Source organism: Poecilia latipinna, unplaced genomic scaffold (genome assembly GCF_001443285.1).
Source record: "Poecilia latipinna isolate Pla-1442-1.1 unplaced genomic scaffold, P_latipinna-1.0 Scaffold3105, whole genome shotgun sequence".
In the NCBI taxonomy this organism is placed as follows: domain Eukaryota; kingdom Metazoa; phylum Chordata; class Actinopteri; order Cyprinodontiformes; family Poeciliidae; genus Poecilia; species Poecilia latipinna.
The window spans coordinates 41,715-59,560 of NW_015115721.1; the positions used below are offsets into that span (position 1 = coordinate 41,715).

At 38.2% G+C, this 17,846-nt stretch overlaps 2 protein-coding genes across 2 annotated transcripts in view; one reads left to right on the top strand and one right to left on the bottom strand.

Annotated features, from left to right (window-relative positions):
- The window catches only part of atg14 (autophagy related 14), a gene marked incomplete at its 5' end in the record, with an annotated part of 44,596 nt that extends 41,476 nt beyond the window's left edge, over nucleotides 1–3,120 (top strand). The window contains one exon of the mRNA XM_015022782.1: nucleotides 2,628–3,120. Within this exon, the coding sequence (XP_014878268.1) occupies nucleotides 2,628–2,750 (123 nt within the window). The remainder of the gene's footprint in view (nucleotides 1–2,627) is intronic.
- A 3,910-nt stretch (nucleotides 3,121–7,030) lies between these two features.
- LOC106940142 (probable D-tyrosyl-tRNA(Tyr) deacylase 2) lies at nucleotides 7,031–14,295 on the bottom strand. The gene is made up of 3 exons (XM_015022783.1): nucleotides 13,814–14,295; nucleotides 8,392–8,461; nucleotides 7,031–8,303 (listed from the first exon to the last, which is right to left on the bottom strand). The coding sequence occupies exons 1-3, from the start codon at nucleotides 13,919–13,921 to the stop codon at nucleotides 7,972–7,974; spliced, it is 510 nt and encodes a 169-aa protein (XP_014878269.1). The 5' UTR covers nucleotides 13,922–14,295; the 3' UTR covers nucleotides 7,031–7,971.
- Between the last annotated feature and the right edge of the window lie 3,551 nt (nucleotides 14,296–17,846).

Sequence of the window (17,846 nt, forward strand, 5' to 3'; positions counted from 1 at the left end):
AGAATCCGACGGTGAATAGTGAAAAATCAATGATTGGCAAATCAACACATGATGTGAAACACATGAGCGCCAGTAAACAATGAAAGAAAATAAAGCAGACATAACAATAAACCAATAGAAGATAAAGCTAAACAAAGAAAACTAAATGGAAATGAATGAAGAACAAAATGCAAGGCTAAGAAACTAAACTTAATACAGAGGAAGAAGCTGGTATGGCAAGACATTTTGAGCAATAATTAATACAGAGGACTGTATGGCAAGAATAAACCCACTATTTCCAGATAAAAGGTAAAATAATATTATTGAAGTGCCATGGGTTTGTTGAGACCATATCTAGTACTGAGAATAAATATATCTTACAGACCATAACAGTAAGATATGTATAACTCATTTATGTTTTAATTAGATTTGATATATTTATTTCTTCAACATTATTTTTTGTCAGTGTTAATGTCATGAGGCTGATGACTCCATGACACTTTCAATTTGACTCATTAGGATTTGATCAAGAATCAGATTTGTTCTTTGTAATTTCTGTCCAGTAAAACTATTAATCTATAAATCAACAGACAGATATATAAAGATATAATCCATGTTTCTGTCTCATATTTGTATGGCATTAAAAGGAACTTTTGTTTTTCCACTGAAAGCTCTGGTTTGCACAATAAATGCCATGTGGGTGAAATTTTATGGATGATACTCTAATTATCCCATTCTCCTGAAGGCAGCACAGAGCTGCTCCACCAGAAACTCACAGAAACAATGAAGAGAAGAAGAGCTATGATTAATGTAGTTACAGTTCTATCCATGTTTTAATGTTGCAGAGCTCAGTCATTTTGCAAATAGTTCAAAGTTTAAATTGGCATGTTGAACATCTTTTATCTGGTCATTTTATGCAAAATTTAGCAACTAACATCAGAAAATTGCACAGAACAGGAATATTTTTTCTACTCTGATTGGCTGTTGTGAGGCCTACCAATTTTAAGTTGAATGTCCATTACATTTTTCGTAGACGCCTGTAAAAATAATTTATTTCCAATGAGGTGTGATGTGTCTGTTGTGCAGACAGTCTCATCAGCTGTGTGTGTCACTGGTCTTAGCCGATGCCGCAGATGGACGAGCCGGATGTGGAGTTCTTGTGCTGGAGTGGTCACACGTGGCTGACGAGGATGAGGTCAGTTTGCAGTAGTGCCAGTCTGTTGGAAACAAACTCTTATCGGCCTATAGTCCGATAATGGACATTGAGCCGTGCAGCTACTGCTCTGGTGGACGTCCCTACATCCAACATGCCAATGGCACGCTCCGACATAACTTGAGACATCTGAGGCATTATGACTTGTGGCAAAATGTGACATTTTGGGGTGGCCTTTTATTGTCTCCATTCCAAGTATTGTCCAGCTGTTGCTCATTTTGTCTGATCACCCACTGGACATGCCCCACCCATGCACCGAGTAAAAAAACAACTCACTGAGTAATGCTCACTGAGAGCAAGTTGAATTAAAAATTATACACAAATCAAGAGAAATATTACTTTTAAAAAATAAAATGTCAGTAATTGCTCATTTACATTTAAATGAGCATTGTGACAATATTTGACATGGAGCATTTATATTTTTGCTCAGTATAATTCTCACAGCTTTCAAACCAGCCTCATCCTTTGCTTTAAATGCATCATCCAGCTACTTCAGCAACCTATGCACTATTGAGGAGTCAAAAAAGTGGCTAACTTTGTAATATATGAATAAAAGAAATAACACACACAGGACTTGGTTCTTCACTGCTTAAGGATTTATAATTAGACCTGTTGCTGGTAAAGGTCTGAATTACCATCAAAGTGTCAATGTAGTAATACTTTAAAGCAGAAATCTCAGGGCAACATCATGATTTAAAAGAATATAGTGTAGTAGGTTTTGAATGGTTGCCAGAATGGTGGCATAAGTCTGGTCACTGCAAGCTTAATGCATCCCTTTAAAACAGCAACGAGAAGCACAAATCTGTCAAATAAAAACAACTAGTGCTTAAAAGAATTCTTACAGAAAAAAATCCCCACCTTAATCATGTGCAGCATGATGTCGGACTTTTCATCCATCCGACTGGTTGTGTCATCCTGTGCGTTGAAGCTTCTAACATGCCACTTTTACATTCATAAAAATACTGTTTGACAACATCTGGAAACGCGGTTCAAGCTGCATCCTGAGGATCTGTCGGAGACTGTGCCTGCCATCTTCTGCATATCGGTTCATTCCGCAAAGTCAGAGAATTACAGCTCTTTGTGTTGGAATAGAATGTCTAACATTGGAAATAATAAATTGTTGTTAATGTTTGTCTGGTGAAATAAAGGTTTAACGAGCTTTTGCAGCAGCTACCATGTTTTCTTCCAGGATTGTGCCTCCACCATAATCCTCCAGTGGAGATATGCACTGCTTTTTGTTGCTCAAAGGCATAAACACCCCCCGCACCTCCAAAAATACTTTGTTTGTGGTTATGTGGGGAAAAAAAGGAAAAAGTCAAGTGAAATTACAGATTTAAAAAAATTGAAGTATACAAGAAGAATAAGCAGAAAAATTAGTTATGTTGAATCCCTGTGGGACCTTGGTTGACAAACTTTTCTCCCTTTACTTCTGCAGTCAATGGATCTTTCCCAGAGTACTCTGCAGGTTTCCCAGCCATCGGCTAATCCTGGAGGAATGATTTCATCTGCTGCTGCCTCGGTCACTTCCTGGTTTCGTGCCTACACAGGCCAGCGTTGATCAACCTCACCATGGGATAATCTGGGCTGTGATCAAATCAGACCATAAGGTCTGACATCAGCAAAAACCAACTTTAGATTGTTTTCATCTCAGTTTCTTTGTCGTTGGTCGTTAACAAAACAAAGATCTTGCATAATTTAAAAACTGCAACTTTAGAAAGATCAGAGTTGACAGTTGGAGCTGCTGTCAGAAACTTGTACACTAATATTTTGAAATGCTTCAGTTCTATTTGTTATGAATGTAGTGTATGATGGTTGTCCTGGTTAGTGTATGTGCTATATGCACAGACTGGGCTCTCAATACAATTTGTTTGGCATGTGAACAATCACCATCATTTTTTTCTTCAATAAAATACTTTTCCTGGAGTACATACATAGAGCCAGGTTATTTTGTTACATGTAATTCTAGAATTGCATCGCTCAGGATGGCACCTTTTCACAGTAATGGATCTAAAGTGCATCTATTACTGCATGTTGATGTTTGTGTAAGCTTGAGATGGGGCTGCAAATGATAACAGCCCTTTATTAACCATTCAGACTACCAACACAAAAGTGTCAGATGACTTTATTACCCCATAAAAATAACTCAAAAATAGTCTAAATAGTTTGGATGCATTTTTTTCTTCTTTCCTTCTGACAGAGTTTCTGTTTACATCGTAGAAGGGATGGAAAGAGATGGACAGCCCAGGTTTGACTTGTTCCTCATGGTGCATTTTTATCCTGAGGAAAATATATAAAACTTATCTCACAAATGACATGCATACATATTATATTACAGCAGAAAACTAAGTATTCAATTATGCCAAATGAATGGACCAGTACATTATTGTGAAAGAACCCAAAACCTTTGCGAGGGAACACAATACTTTTGCAATAGAAAAAGCAATCCCTCATATCTCTAGGGGATTCCATAGTAAGCAATAGCCACGCTTTAACTTTTTTTTTTCTCTCATTTTATTTATTTTTTTAAATCCAAAGGAAAAATAAAATTCACAAGCTAATATGTAGTTCCAGTGTTTCACACTGTCTGACCAAAATTGCAATCAGGTGTTCTGACTATCTGTGCTACCCATCAATCCGTCCTACTTTGTGGTAATGCAAAAAGTAGGACGGATCGCACATCGATGCCATTGGTTGAAACTTTCCAACACACACTGATGAAAATGAGAAGGTATAAAAGAGGTCGATGTTAAGACTTCAGAGGAGATTTTTTGTGACAAGACAATGACAATGAAGATTTTTGTACTGAACTGAAGAAACTGTAACGAGGTATCCGTGGCAGTGTAATAAATCTCCGGCTCGTCTGTAGCCTAGCAGCAAGAACTACGTCTCTGCGTTATTTCCTTTACTTAGATATTTAAGAGTATAGCCACCTTTCAATTCTTCAATAGCATAGGATATTTTCTATGCTTAGCATCGATGTGCGCTTACTTAGCAGATTTTTTTATCGATATGTCCAACCTGTGGAAGTTTCTCTCTTCTGTTTTATTTTGTCAAAAAATATGGTAAGCTTAACTTATGCATTTATAACTGGCTTTCCGTAAGCTGCTGTATTGCTGGGTTTCAGACACGTGACCCGGATGACGCGCGAAATTCAGATGGAGGTTGTTAATCCACAGTACTCAGCCACGCCCCTAACTCCTCCTAACCTTCAGCGGACTGACTACTGACCAGCTCTCCATCTCACGGGTCCGAAAAGCCTCTAATTCCTGGGTATTACCGCAAATAAGAATGTAGAGAACTTTTGTTTAAGCTGGGAGCGAGAAAGATTCGTCTAAGCTCTAACTACCTTCATCCAAGACGTTATGACCCGCTTCAGTCTATGATTCAGACATCGGAGTAGCCCCGCCAATGTCCGAGCCCATAAAATACGTCTGTTCACGGTAGCTCTTTCCCTGTCATTAACGTGCACTTGTTTCCGGCTTAGATAAGTTTAGAGACTAGGAATAAGTCCCAGGGTCATTATTTATCTGAACTAAAGAACGTACGAAGCCCCCCAATTTACTAGGACCATTAACATTGATTTTACATTAATCAGAAGGATTAAATCTAGTTGACTCAATTAATTTAACTGTCCACAACATCAAATTAGACTTTAGTATTTTATTAGCAAGCTTTAGCAGGGGAAAAGGACATACAGCATTTCAGTAAAAAATTAAGAAATTAATACTTATAAGAATTTCTAGAAATTACTCCTACTTCTAACCCTACACTGTGTCTTAATCTAAATAGAGGCTTTGGGGAGGCAGTTTTCACTCGAACCCAGATGCAGAGACGATCTTTTGCAGCAGAGAACTTTAACGTCCATGGATGGAGTCCTGTCTTTGTCTTGGCAGAATCCTTTTAGAATAGCTCCAAAGGTGAACTGGTGAGAGTCCTCTACGAACTCAGTTCTTTATCCATACACGATAAAGAAGACTTATTATCCAGTTTCTGGTATAAAGAGAGAAAAAAGGAGAAACAATAAATCATGCCAATGGAAATGATTGAGTTTGTTTTAATTTATTACATGATTAATTGATTTATTGATTATTCTGACAGGCCTATGTGTTGATTTATTGATTATTCTGACAGGCCTATGTGTGAACATTAGATCAAATCCTTAAGTATGTTGAAAAGTCAAATAAATGAAGTACCTTTCAGTTTGTTATGGTGAATAAAGTCTAGCTGCAGATGATGTTCCTGCAGGTCCAGATCTACCTTCATTACTGCTGAAGCAACAAAATACGGTTTCAGTGATAGTGACCAACATCTATAACTGCCATAATCTCCTTGTCGACTTCAGCATCATAAAACTTAATCAACCTGGGTTAAGGTTAAGACTGAAGACAGACTATCAAACTGACAGTAAAAATCCACGCTTAGCTCCCAACAGCTAAAGTAGCATAGCTGACATAAACTTTAGCTCCCGCTAACAGAAACATGAGGAGCGCAGAGTATCAAAATACCAGACATATCAAACGTAACCTGAAATCATTTATAATTACTCCATGTTTCATTATAATCGGAGAGCAAAGCCTGCAGGTTTAGCTTCTACTTACTTCAGAGGACAAACCACCGGGACGCTCCATCTCGCTTCTGGGTTTGCCTGGCTATTTTTCCGGTGTTTTGCCCAGAAACGCATGCCTGCCCAAAATTGCCCTAAAGTCTCGCATATTGACGAGAAACCGGACTGAAATATGATTGAAGAGGAAATTTCAAAGATATTTGTAACATTATCACGTTTCTTAACCATGTAATCCCTAAAATGGCGGGTTTTATTTCGCAAATTACTTGAAATAAATACGGTTTTTACACCTTTATTGACACATATGAGTCGAACTTTTTCTCAGTCCGTGTCTGATGAAAACGTTCTCCGCAAATGGTTTGAAATTCTCAGCTTTTTCTTTTGATACCATAACAGCTTAAAAGCATTACAAAACAGAGGCCCATTATGTAGAACATTTTACATCATGCTTAACTTTCTAGTCTGTTAATGTAGGAGGGAATGCATTTTAATTCATGAGCCTGAAAATATTTGCATCCATCCTGTTGATATAAAAATTATAGCATTAGCTCAGAGAACAAGTGTCATTACGTAGAAAAGGTGAAATCCTTTCAGCTCTTTATTTCTCCAAGTTAGCACAGGTATGCATTTTTTGGCAATTTGCTTTTCCAGCCTGCCAAAATATGCACGCCTCCTTTATTCTCCTCAAATATTGTCCTATTGATTTAAAACTTCTACCAGCAGATCATGGAACTACTCTGGTTATGTAGAAAAAGTTATTTCACTCTTAACTCTTTATTTCTTAAAGTTAGCACAGGGATGCATTTTTTGGCAACATACATGCCTTATTTATTGTCCCCCATATATGAAACATATGTATAACATGATTTTCATGTAGGATGGTCAGTTATGGTATTTTTTATATCGGTACAAAAGTTCAAACAATTAATCAACCAGAAGTTTCAGACATAAAACAATGTTGCTATCAGATGACAAACTTACAAAGCAATGGAATCTGCAGTTTGTAACAAATGCATCAATTTGTGTGGAAGACGTGAACACAGCCACACTGGAGAGAGAGGAGGAAGTCAAACTGCAAACTGGTCTGGAGGCAGGGCTTTAAAGTTGAAGAGTTTGGGGCAACACAGTAAGTGGAGCTGCAAAAACAAGTCGCTTGTTTTTGCAGCTCCACAAAAACAAGTGACTTTTGTCACTTGTTTGACAAAACAAGTGACTTTTTGATTTAATAATAACTTTAATAATAAAGTTTAATAATAACTTTAATAATAAAGTTATTAAAAATCAATAACTTTTAATTTCAAACAAAACAGACAAACATGGCTCAACAAGCGAAAATAGGATAATTGCACTTATGATTTGTTGTAGGGAATTGTTAGACATGCTTCAGTGTGTGTAGTTGGTGCTGTCTAGAAAAAAAGAAAAAAAAAATACTGCAATCTTTAAAGCACCCCCATTTTGATCATGTTAAACCAAAGTGTGAACAACTTAAGACTCAACAGTAATAATAGTAATAATCACATTCAACTGCAAACCCTACAAAACCCTTCAAGGTTTTGTAGACCTCTTCAGAGTCAAGTCTCTACAGAAAAACACATTTTCTCCATGAACTGTGGGGCACGTCTTACCCTGCATCTCTGTATGTTAGATAAACATATCAAGCCTGTTCTTAGTTCTCATGCACAAATTACCACATGAACATTTGGTTGTCATCTGTAACTAACTAAGTTAGTTAGTAACTAAACCTTTAGTTTACCAAGCCAAACATTAAGAACAATTTCTTATGCACAATGTTAACCTGAAAGTGTTAAAACATTTTTAAAACATTTTATCTAGTATCCAAAATGTGCAAAAGGTGAACTTATATTTAGTTACATTAATATAGATACATTTTATTAAATGTATCTAGCCTATTAGGAATGTAAATAGGCATTTATGATCCAATAATAAAAACAAAAATAAGATTTTGAATTAATCAAACTGCTTTTTTGTTTTAGCAATAAATAAGTGAACACTTATCATTTTCATATTGTCAGTTAATAATTTTTTTTTATTTTAAAAAATCAGTTTATATCCAACTTTAGCAAAGTAGAATAACGTAATTTAAACATAAAGAAGTTTCAAGTCAAACAATTCTTATAATTTTTTTATGACCACACAAGAGTTCTATTTCTATGAACGTCACACCATCTCCGTCAGTCTCGTAAAATAGAACATATCAAAAGTCCATGAGATGTGTGTAGGGCCCGTTAGTGTCCAGCTGAAGCACCTGTCTCTGTCCATATGTTCCATGTCTCACAGTCACCTCTGCTTCCCTGACAGTCTCTCCAGCAGCAGCCATCAGTTCTTTCTCACACAGCGAGATGAAGGAACTGTAAAGCTTCAGTCCATCCTCTTTGCTGATGTTATTGTGGTACTGCATGCCTTTCCCTTTGGCTTTTCCACCCAGCGTGGCCTGAGGGACGATCAGCAGGCTACCAGGAAGCTCCAACACTGAAACCCTCTTTCCAGAAGGCAGCTCACACAACCGCAGGTTCAGCAGCGTGGACACTTGACAGGAGGAAGAAGAACATGGGATTTATAGAGACGTTTACATTTCTTAAAGGTTCAAATTTGGTTTAAAAAAAAGAAAACTAACCCATCTTAGGCAGGATGTCGTCTGTGGCTCCCTTGAAGAAGCAGATGTAGATCACCATTCCTCTGTTGATCTGAAAATTAGCCAGGGTAATTCAGATGTTTGATAATATTCAGATGTTTCTATGGTGGCACACAGAGGTGCAGTGGCATCTCACGCTCCAGGCTGCTTTGGGCACAAGTTCAGTGCCAATTTTTCAGCTGAAGTACAGCTGAGCTGATTGCCATGGGAGACAATCCCACTGTTAATATACCAGAGACTGAAATCCACACTTGGTAGGATTTCAGGCTCCTGAGGACAATGGAGAATGGACAGCAGAGTGCGAGGAGCAGTGGTGAAATAGAAACAGATTTGTTACAAATGAGCACAGAGATGAAGAACTGTGCCGTTCTTTGCCTAATGGAAACCTGACTTAACATCATGCCAGACTCAGCCTTCCTGATCAATGGTCTTCAGTTATTCCGAGCAAGCCGTGACCACCACTCGGTAAAAGCACATGGAGGAGGGATCATGTGACTGAGCTTCAACATGGTAGCATGTTAACACCAGGGACAGTGATCCAACTTTCCTTTAAAAACCTGTGATCAAAGTTCAGAATATACAACACTGATATGTCTAAAGCTTCATCTGATACAAATAAGAAGAGACAGTTTATAATACACACACATACACACACACACATACATATATAGCTATATATAAAATGAGCACAGATAAATTTGTGAAAATTGACAGAGGCACTGCTGCAGATTACAAACTGTTTATTGAATTCACAAATGTTTCATGACCAAGAATAGTCACGATTTATTTTATTATAAGTGACCACACTAAAAGTGGGAGTCTATGCTGGCCCTGGGATCCTTAAAGCTGAAAAATAGCTAGAACCCAATTAAATAAAATTAGACTGCTTGGGGGAGGAATAATAAAGAAAACACAAATACAACTAAATGCACCCAAGTGTTCCCCAACAAAAACACGCACAAAAATCCCTGGTGAATACAGCAAAGGAAAGAAAAAAACTCCCCTTCCACTGGCCTCCTCACTCTACATAAAACAGCCTATGACCCAGGGACAGCATGTCCAAACCAGAGGGCTGGACCATAGAAACTCCCCTTCCCTAAACAAAACCAAAAAAAAGAAGGTTCTTTTAATTAATAACTATCCAAAAATAAGTAAACTAAAACGACGCTGAAACAAAATCAAAAACTGAAACAAAAACTAAAGCTGAAACAATAGCAGGCCAACCTACACACAAGAGATCTAGTTAGACAACCACTTTAATACAGATGAGAAACTCTTTAACTTCTCTAAAGTGAAACTGGTCAACTGTACATCACTAGAAGTACGTTACCTAAAACAGTCAAACTGAGGAATCAGAAATACTTCTAAACCACCTCGAGATCAATGTAAAAGAACACATACCTCTCTGCAAGAATCAGCCTGGGATCTGCCCTCTTGAGCGATCACCTGCTTTTAAATGTAAACGGCGATTACCCGTCTCCCTAACAAGCCAGCTGCGCTCTGTCACAGCGTCTTCCATATGTGGACAAGAGGAAGAGCATGCAGCAGCACACTTCCGGGACAAGATGCCCCGGCTACAAAAATATACACTCACTTTTGTTGCCGGTAGACATTAATAGCTGTATATAGAGTTATTTTGAGGGAAGACTACATTTACACTGTCATATAAGCTGCACACAGACTGCTTTTCATTGTGTGAAAGTGTCATTTTGTCAGTGTTGTCCTATGAAAAGATATACTTAAATATCTGCAGAAATGTGAGAGGTGTACTCACTTTATAGTTATGTTCATAATAATAGCAGTGTGTTTAAAAAGGTGAGTAAACCTCAAAATTCTTCAAATAAATTGTATTTTAACCCATTTAATCCCAGATTTTTCCCAGACATGAAAATATTAAAATCAGATGTCATTGATAGCCCTTTGAACTAATCAAGGATAAATAATTTTTAAAATTGTGGAAAAATATATGAAAAAGTGTGTTTTATGATCGGTCACAATTGTGACCGGTGGGAACATCTACAGTAGAGGCTTTCATTTATATTTCTGAAAATTATGAACATTTGTCACACTGTCATACAGTAAGACTCAACAGACTTAGTGCAGGGGTCTCCAATTCCAGGATTTGAGGGCCAGGGTCATGAATCTTTTCCATCCATCTCTGCTTCAACACACCTGAATCAGGTGATTAGCAGGACTCTGGAGAGCTGGACTGCATACTGAGGAGGTGATCCATTTAATTCAGGTGTGTTGGACCAGGGACATACCTGAAAGTTACAGTATACTGGACCCCAAGGCCTGAAATCAAGGCCAGTTGTATGGCTCCTTCTCACCATTTGGTGACTTTGGTATTCTTCAATTTTGGGTTATTTCATCCCTTCCTTACTTTCCATGTTCTTTCTTGAAGCACTCAATGTGCAATAAAGCCTTGAATTTCTCCCAGGCATGGGTGGTGCAAAAGCAACATCTCTGGAACGATTCTTCCATTGACTGACCAGTAAGTGTCTTGGTCACATCTTGTCATAACTTGAAGAGAAGTGTCCATTTGAGATCTTTTTCCATGACCTATTGGCCTTGTACCAAACCTTTGCATAAGATAATAAGCCACAACCCATGATGAGCAAATCAGTCGTTCCTCCTACGACACATTTGTAAACTAATATCTGAAAGGTAAATGGCCTGTACCTGTATAGTTCTTTATCAAGTCCAAATGACCTGAAAATGCTTTTCACCACATATTGTCATTCACTCATTAACACACACATTCACACTCTGATAGCAGTAAGCTATTAGATTGTAGCTACAGCTTCCCTGGCACAGTCTGATAGGAGTAAGGCAGTCATTCACTGCCTTACTCCCCCGCCAGGTCCTCTGACTACCACTGGCTGGCATGGTGGGTGAATCGTCCTCTTGATCAAGGTCACAACTACTGACACAGACAAAGTGGGGGTTCCAGCAGGCAACCCACCAGGTACAAGATAAACTCCAACCTCCTAGGCTACCGGCACCGTTTCAGGTGTGCTTTTGGTATGGACCACCATCACTTCTTGGACCTGACCATGACATTGAACCTTGAGGGATTTAGGTCTACACCTCTCATGTGCCCATTGATCTATTTTACATCAGTCTCTATATAATTCTTCATCTTTGTTTCCATTAGGAAAATATTGTTGTTTTTCTAGTGGATCAGCAGTTTCTCATCTTGTGTTGGAACCTCATTTGGATCCTCTTTAAAGGGTACATCAAAGAGACAGCTGTCCCTTCGTCATAAACTTTTGCAGGTGATAACACCTGCAAACGTTTAAGGTGGTAACCGCTTCAACATGACTGTTGAAGGGGGAGATCATCCTCTTTCCCCATGAAATGATCATATCGGCATGGAAAATGGCCCATCTTCCCCATATAGTCCATGTCTAAGCCACCACTATCAAACTCAGTAAGGATTCCATCTTTCTCACAACTACATTGTTGTATGCTTTGTCTGGCCATCACTAAGTCCAACAGATCAAGAACCAAACTCAAAATTAATCTTAAAAAGGAAGAAGTTAGGAATTGGAAGAATATGGTATGTATTTAAATAAACGCACCTAGATCAAACGTATTCTCCCACCGGTCACTATTGTGACCGTCAACATGTTTACACATCCTGCTCACACACCAAACAAATTTTTGTAAATGCAAAGGTGCATATCATAACTAGACACTTTAAAGATGATGTGCACCAAAAATCTTTGTTGTATGTTTATTTAAACATACATTATTACTAGACTCTTCTTTGGGAGGTTTGTTGTAGTCTTCTTCTCACCAAGGTGCAACCAAGATATAATCAGCTCTAGTCATGTGATAATTTACTCTAAATATGTGTCCTTGAAATTGAAAAAAATGTATTGGTCACTATTGTGACCGGTGGGGTTAAATGGTTAATGAACACAATTGCATTGGGGATACTGCACATTCTATTTAAAAAAAAAAGGTGGAAAAAGTAATTGAATATTAAAATATTTTACAGAAAGTCAAGAAATACAATGTTCAGAAAAATAGCAGTGTTGACATCTTTCTTTACAAACTCAAAAATGAACTATATAAACTAAGAAATGCTGGAAGATTCATCTTTCCTGAGAATCAAACTAATGTTTAGGTGCATAACCACGGTTTCTAATGACTGCTTCACATCTGTGGTCCATGGAGTCGACCAACTTCTGGCGCCAGTCGGCAGGTTCTGCAGCCCAGGACAACTGTACTATGTTCCACAATTCCTCTGTATTTCTTGGTTTTGCCTTATGAACAGCATTTTTTTTTTTTATCTCAGTCCACAAGTTTTCTATAGGATTAAGGTCTGGGGATTGTGCTGGCCACGCCATTACTTGAATTCTGTTTGTCTGATGACTTTGCTTGATTGCTGGTGCGTTTGGGGTCATTGTCTTGTTGAAACATCCATTTCAAGGACATTTCCTCTTCAGCATACGGCAATATGACTTCTTCCAGTATTCTGGTGAAGTCAAACTGGTCCATGAATCCCTAGTATGTGATAAATGGGACCAACACCATAGTATGAGAAACCTCCACATATCATGATGCTTCAACCACCATGCTTTATCGTCTTCACTGTGTACTGTGGCTTGAATTCAGAGTTTGCAGGATGTCTGACAAACTGTCTGTGGCCCTTAGAACCAAAAAGAACAATTTTACTTTCATCAGTCCACAAAATATTACGCCAATTCTTTTTAGGCCAGTCAATATATTCTTTGGAAAACTGTAGCTGCTTCAGCACAACATTTTTTAACAATGACTTTGCGGGGGCTTCTTGCTGGTAGCTTGTTATTCTCCGATTCATTGGAATAGTTGTTTTTCTTTTTCTTCCTCAACTTTCTGGTTTTGGCTGCCATTTTAAAGCATTTGATACCATTTTAGCTGAATCATTTTCTACACTTCTTTATAGGTTTTTCCCTCTTTTATTAAGTTTTTGATCAAAGAACGCTCTTCTTCTGAAATATGTAGCTAATGTTAGACAATGACATGTGTATCAGCTTACTGACTTTACAATAAAATACCTAAAAATAAGTTATATACAACTGGTAGTATCTCAATAATTAATCCATATATAAATATGTATGTATATATATATATATATATATATATATATATATATATATATATATATATATATATACACACACACTATTTATTGAGCATGTTTTTATATTTTTACATAACTGTTGCTGTCACATTATTTATTCAACATTATTTAGAGTGCTTCTACAATCCTGACTGGATATCAGTTCTTTATCTATTGGAAAACGTCTGTAATTATTTACCGTTTCAATGAAAATGCGTCTAAACGTTTTCTTTAGGTAAATATTAGGATTTCTTCCCCTTACATCTAAATATTGCTTTGTGATATTTGTACCTGGACGTATTGAGCCTCCAGCTGTTCATCCGCTTCTTGAACCTGCAGTCTTGCGTGTAAACACTGCTGCAGCACCGTCCGAGCCAGTCCGCCACCTTTTTCTGCCATTTTTCACTTTTCTTTACTTGTCAGATCTCAGAGTAGAAAACTGAGGGCACACGCTTCTTCTTCTTCTTCTTCCGCGTTAGATTTTTAACGGCAGCTTACATCCATTATTGTTGCACTACTGCCATCTGTTGGATCCTAATACTTATTCCTCAGATTCTCCTAATGAGCCCGGTATTTTTTTAAAAACAAAATAGCTTCCCTTTTCCTTCATTACTATTTAACTGAGCAACCACATTCTCAAATTTCAATTCCCTTTTAAAACTCATTTCCATATTCAGTAACCTTCTTTGATTCACATATTTCCTACAGCTAACAAAAACATGTTCCATTGTTCCTATCACACCAACTACATAAACCAGTAAGATGTTTCCCCATCTTAAAAAGAGTTCCATTTAAAAAACTGTGCCCGGGCACAGTTTTTTTCTTATACTCTTTATAGTTATCTCCTCCCTCCTGTTTATTCCTCTAATCCTTATAACAACAATTGTATTTTGTATCCTATATGAATGCCTTCCATTTATTTCATCATCCCACCTAATACTGAAGACGATCCAACGCAGTAGAGGAGCATGTTGGTGTCTCCGGCCAAACTTCACGAACAGCCCAACAACCTGAAGACAGTCTGTTAGTGAGTGGACATCTTTGGTGGAGTGCAGAGAGGAACTGTCTCTTATCACCAGAAACATAAACTGGGTCAGAAATGATGGATCTGATTATCAGGTTGGTCTGTTATGTACTGTAATATCTGGCAATCCACCTGTTAAAAGAAAATGTACTCTATCATATTACATGAACTGCATGCATTGATACAGGCTTTACTTTTTCCACCTGGTACTTTGAACAATTTCATGCATATAGTATTGAAGACAAATGTATTAAGCATACTGCATTTTGTATTGCACAGCTGATATGTCAGACCGTTTGATAAGCAATATGTGAATGAAAGCGACATGTGAAACATGCACATTATTTCACATTGTAATATGTTTTGTAATTATGGTGCAATTATGGTTTTGAAATAAATGCATTTGAGAAAATCATTGCCTCTTTATTAAATGTTTATTTTCCAAAGAATTTTTAAAAGTTCAATACAATAAAGTACCTATTTAATATTAATTACAAATAACTCTTAAGAAGTTAAAGAAGTACTCTGTGAGAGTTAATATTAAGATCTAACACTGAATTAGTGTTAGTAAGTGTTAAATGATTAACTCCAGCAGATTTGATATTTGACACTTTATAAGAGTTAAGGTACTAACTCTCCAAAAAGAGTTAAATTAACATTTTCTGGTGTGGACCCATATAGACACTTTAAAAGTGTTGAAATCAAATCTGACAGAGTTAATTTGGGCCTGCTGGATTTTCTGTGTAAGCAATATATCATTATCACATTTTAAATTATATCCATATAAATTGACTAGCAAGATTACAGTCTCACCGACATCAATAATTAAAATAAAAAAATAACCTTTGGGATCACCCTCAGAGTGTAATACCAGAACAGCAGTACCAGCAGCTCTTTCTGAACCATGTGAAAACCAAATGTCATTGCCCCATTGAGCTTTCCATAACTGTACCTCGTCCTTAACAGAGTGTGTCTCCTGGAAAAAGGAAAATCAGGTTTTTGCTGGTTTGCAAATAAAAATAAAGCTTTGCGTTTTATATTCTGTCTCAAACCCCTGGCATTAAGAGAAAAGACAGAAAATATAGTGTAACAAAAGTACAAAGAACAAGTACTATAAAACGTAGAGAAATTAGAGAACTAGAAGTACTAGAGAAATGTAAGGGCAAATCACTGTTCCTTAATAAATGAAAGCACTAAGATTCTATAACTTAGTGTTAATCTCTAAAATAAGGGGGAAATAAAAGACTTAACATATTTTACAGCTACAAAACAGTAAACTGTCATGATGGGTTTAACGGATTTCACCCACATGCATGAACACCAAAGAGACGGATGTAAAAATGAAAAGTTTTATTTACAGCAAACAATATGCACTGAGAAGATAAGAGAAGCGTGGTGAGTTCAAGTGACTGGGAAACGGGAGGTTGCGAATGAGAATTAGGTAAACTTACTGGCTCAGTGCGTTTGAACGGCTTGGAGGGGGTTGGTTGGTCCTGGAGTTCTTTCTAACCTATAGATTTGCTTCTCCGTGGAGCTTGGTGGTTCGGAGAGTGGCGTTGGAGGGCGGACAGGGAGGCTTGTCCTTGAAAGCGACTGAGTTTAGGTGGAACGGCCGGTCGGAGACTTCTGAATGGCTGGCAGAATCTTACAGTAACAGGTGAGGTTTGGCTTTCAGGCATCTATGGGGCAAGATCCCATGACGTCGTGGGAAAAACCAGTGGTCAGGCAACCAGATGTGGAAGGATCCTGAGGAGAGCAAAAACCCACAATGAAGCACAGCACAAAAATAGGCAGATCTCAAGAAAGAGGAAAACTCGGAGCAAAACTCTGAGGGGCTGGAGGATCCATCTAAGGTTGACACTCTGGCGTCGAAGTACTGGCGTTCCACCCTTCTTATGCTGCCGTCAATTAGATGATCAGCCTCCGGTGAGAGGATGACATCATCAATGAAACCACAGCCCGCCACCTCTCGGACTCCATCTAGTGGGGAGATAACTCAGCAAACCAAAGGACCACCTAAAAAAACCCAGAACCTAACATAAACAATATATATTGCTCTTTTTTATCTTTATCTTCTAACACCCCCATGACTAAAGTAACAAGCAATAGTCCATATTGAATCACCTCAAAGTTAAGTCTTCAGAAGGCCTCAGTAAATTGCTTGGAGAAAAATAAACTGAGTATGGAATATAATGTGAGGTAATCAGTCCACACAGAACAATGAAAGAAACTTGTATATTGTCAGAGTGAATCATCAAGTTGACACCTCAGAGGAAGTTGACTGAAGTTTATGTATGGGAAGCCACATCAGCAGAGGATGTATCCATAAGAAAAGGATCAGGCTGCTCCAAACATACCTCCTTTCTATTATTAAGAGAATAAAAAAATCATTAACTTCTGGCTCGTTATATTCTCTTGTGCTCCCGGATTCAATGATTCCATGCATGGAAACAAAAGCCACACAGAGTTAACAATCAGAGCTCCGCGTCATGCATTTTCAGAATTTATTCCAACATTTAAAAGTATAAAACCCCACTGACAACACAGATACTTCAAACATACTAAAGGTAGATACTACACATTTAAAATAGATTATTACATTTTTTTAGAAACACAAATGCGTAAACAGTGAGAAGCCTCGCTATTCTGGATGTCGAATTTATGACACCGAGGGCTACTGTCCCAATTCTCAATTTTTTTTGCACGCTAGTATCCTGCGCACTCAAGCACTCGAACCCTTCTGTGCCCTGAGTCCATACTTCAAAGAGGGCCGTAGGGTGCAGTGTGAGTATTCTGACCGGGCCTTTGAGTCATAGACATAATATAAGAGTAGACCCCGCATTGGCAGCTCCAGCGCAGGAAATACGGCGGCCATCTTGGAGCGGTATACCCTCCTACTTTGCTCAATCAAAACAGCAAAAGATGCCTCAGCACCAGAGGCGCAAAAAGTGGGTATGCAGCGTATGCAACGCATAGGGGCGCAGCACCAGAGGGGGCGCCAAAACCCCGTCTGGAGGGGGCGACGCACCGATTATGTTTTCCCATACACTTCAGCGCGCCTCACGCTCCTTCACCTCTCGCACATAACGAAGTAAATGTAGCGATTTTTACACTTCACGTATCGTCGCCTCGGTGTGTGTGTGTGTGTGAGCGTCGCTCCTTCACTCCGACGTTCCTTCCCTGGGGGACGGGGGGGATTTATGTTTTTGCATCCACCTGAATAATGTGTCGTTGCGCCACTGCTCAGCACTGAGGGATATTGTTGTTCTGATCGATGGATTATTGATGTGAGGGCTCCAC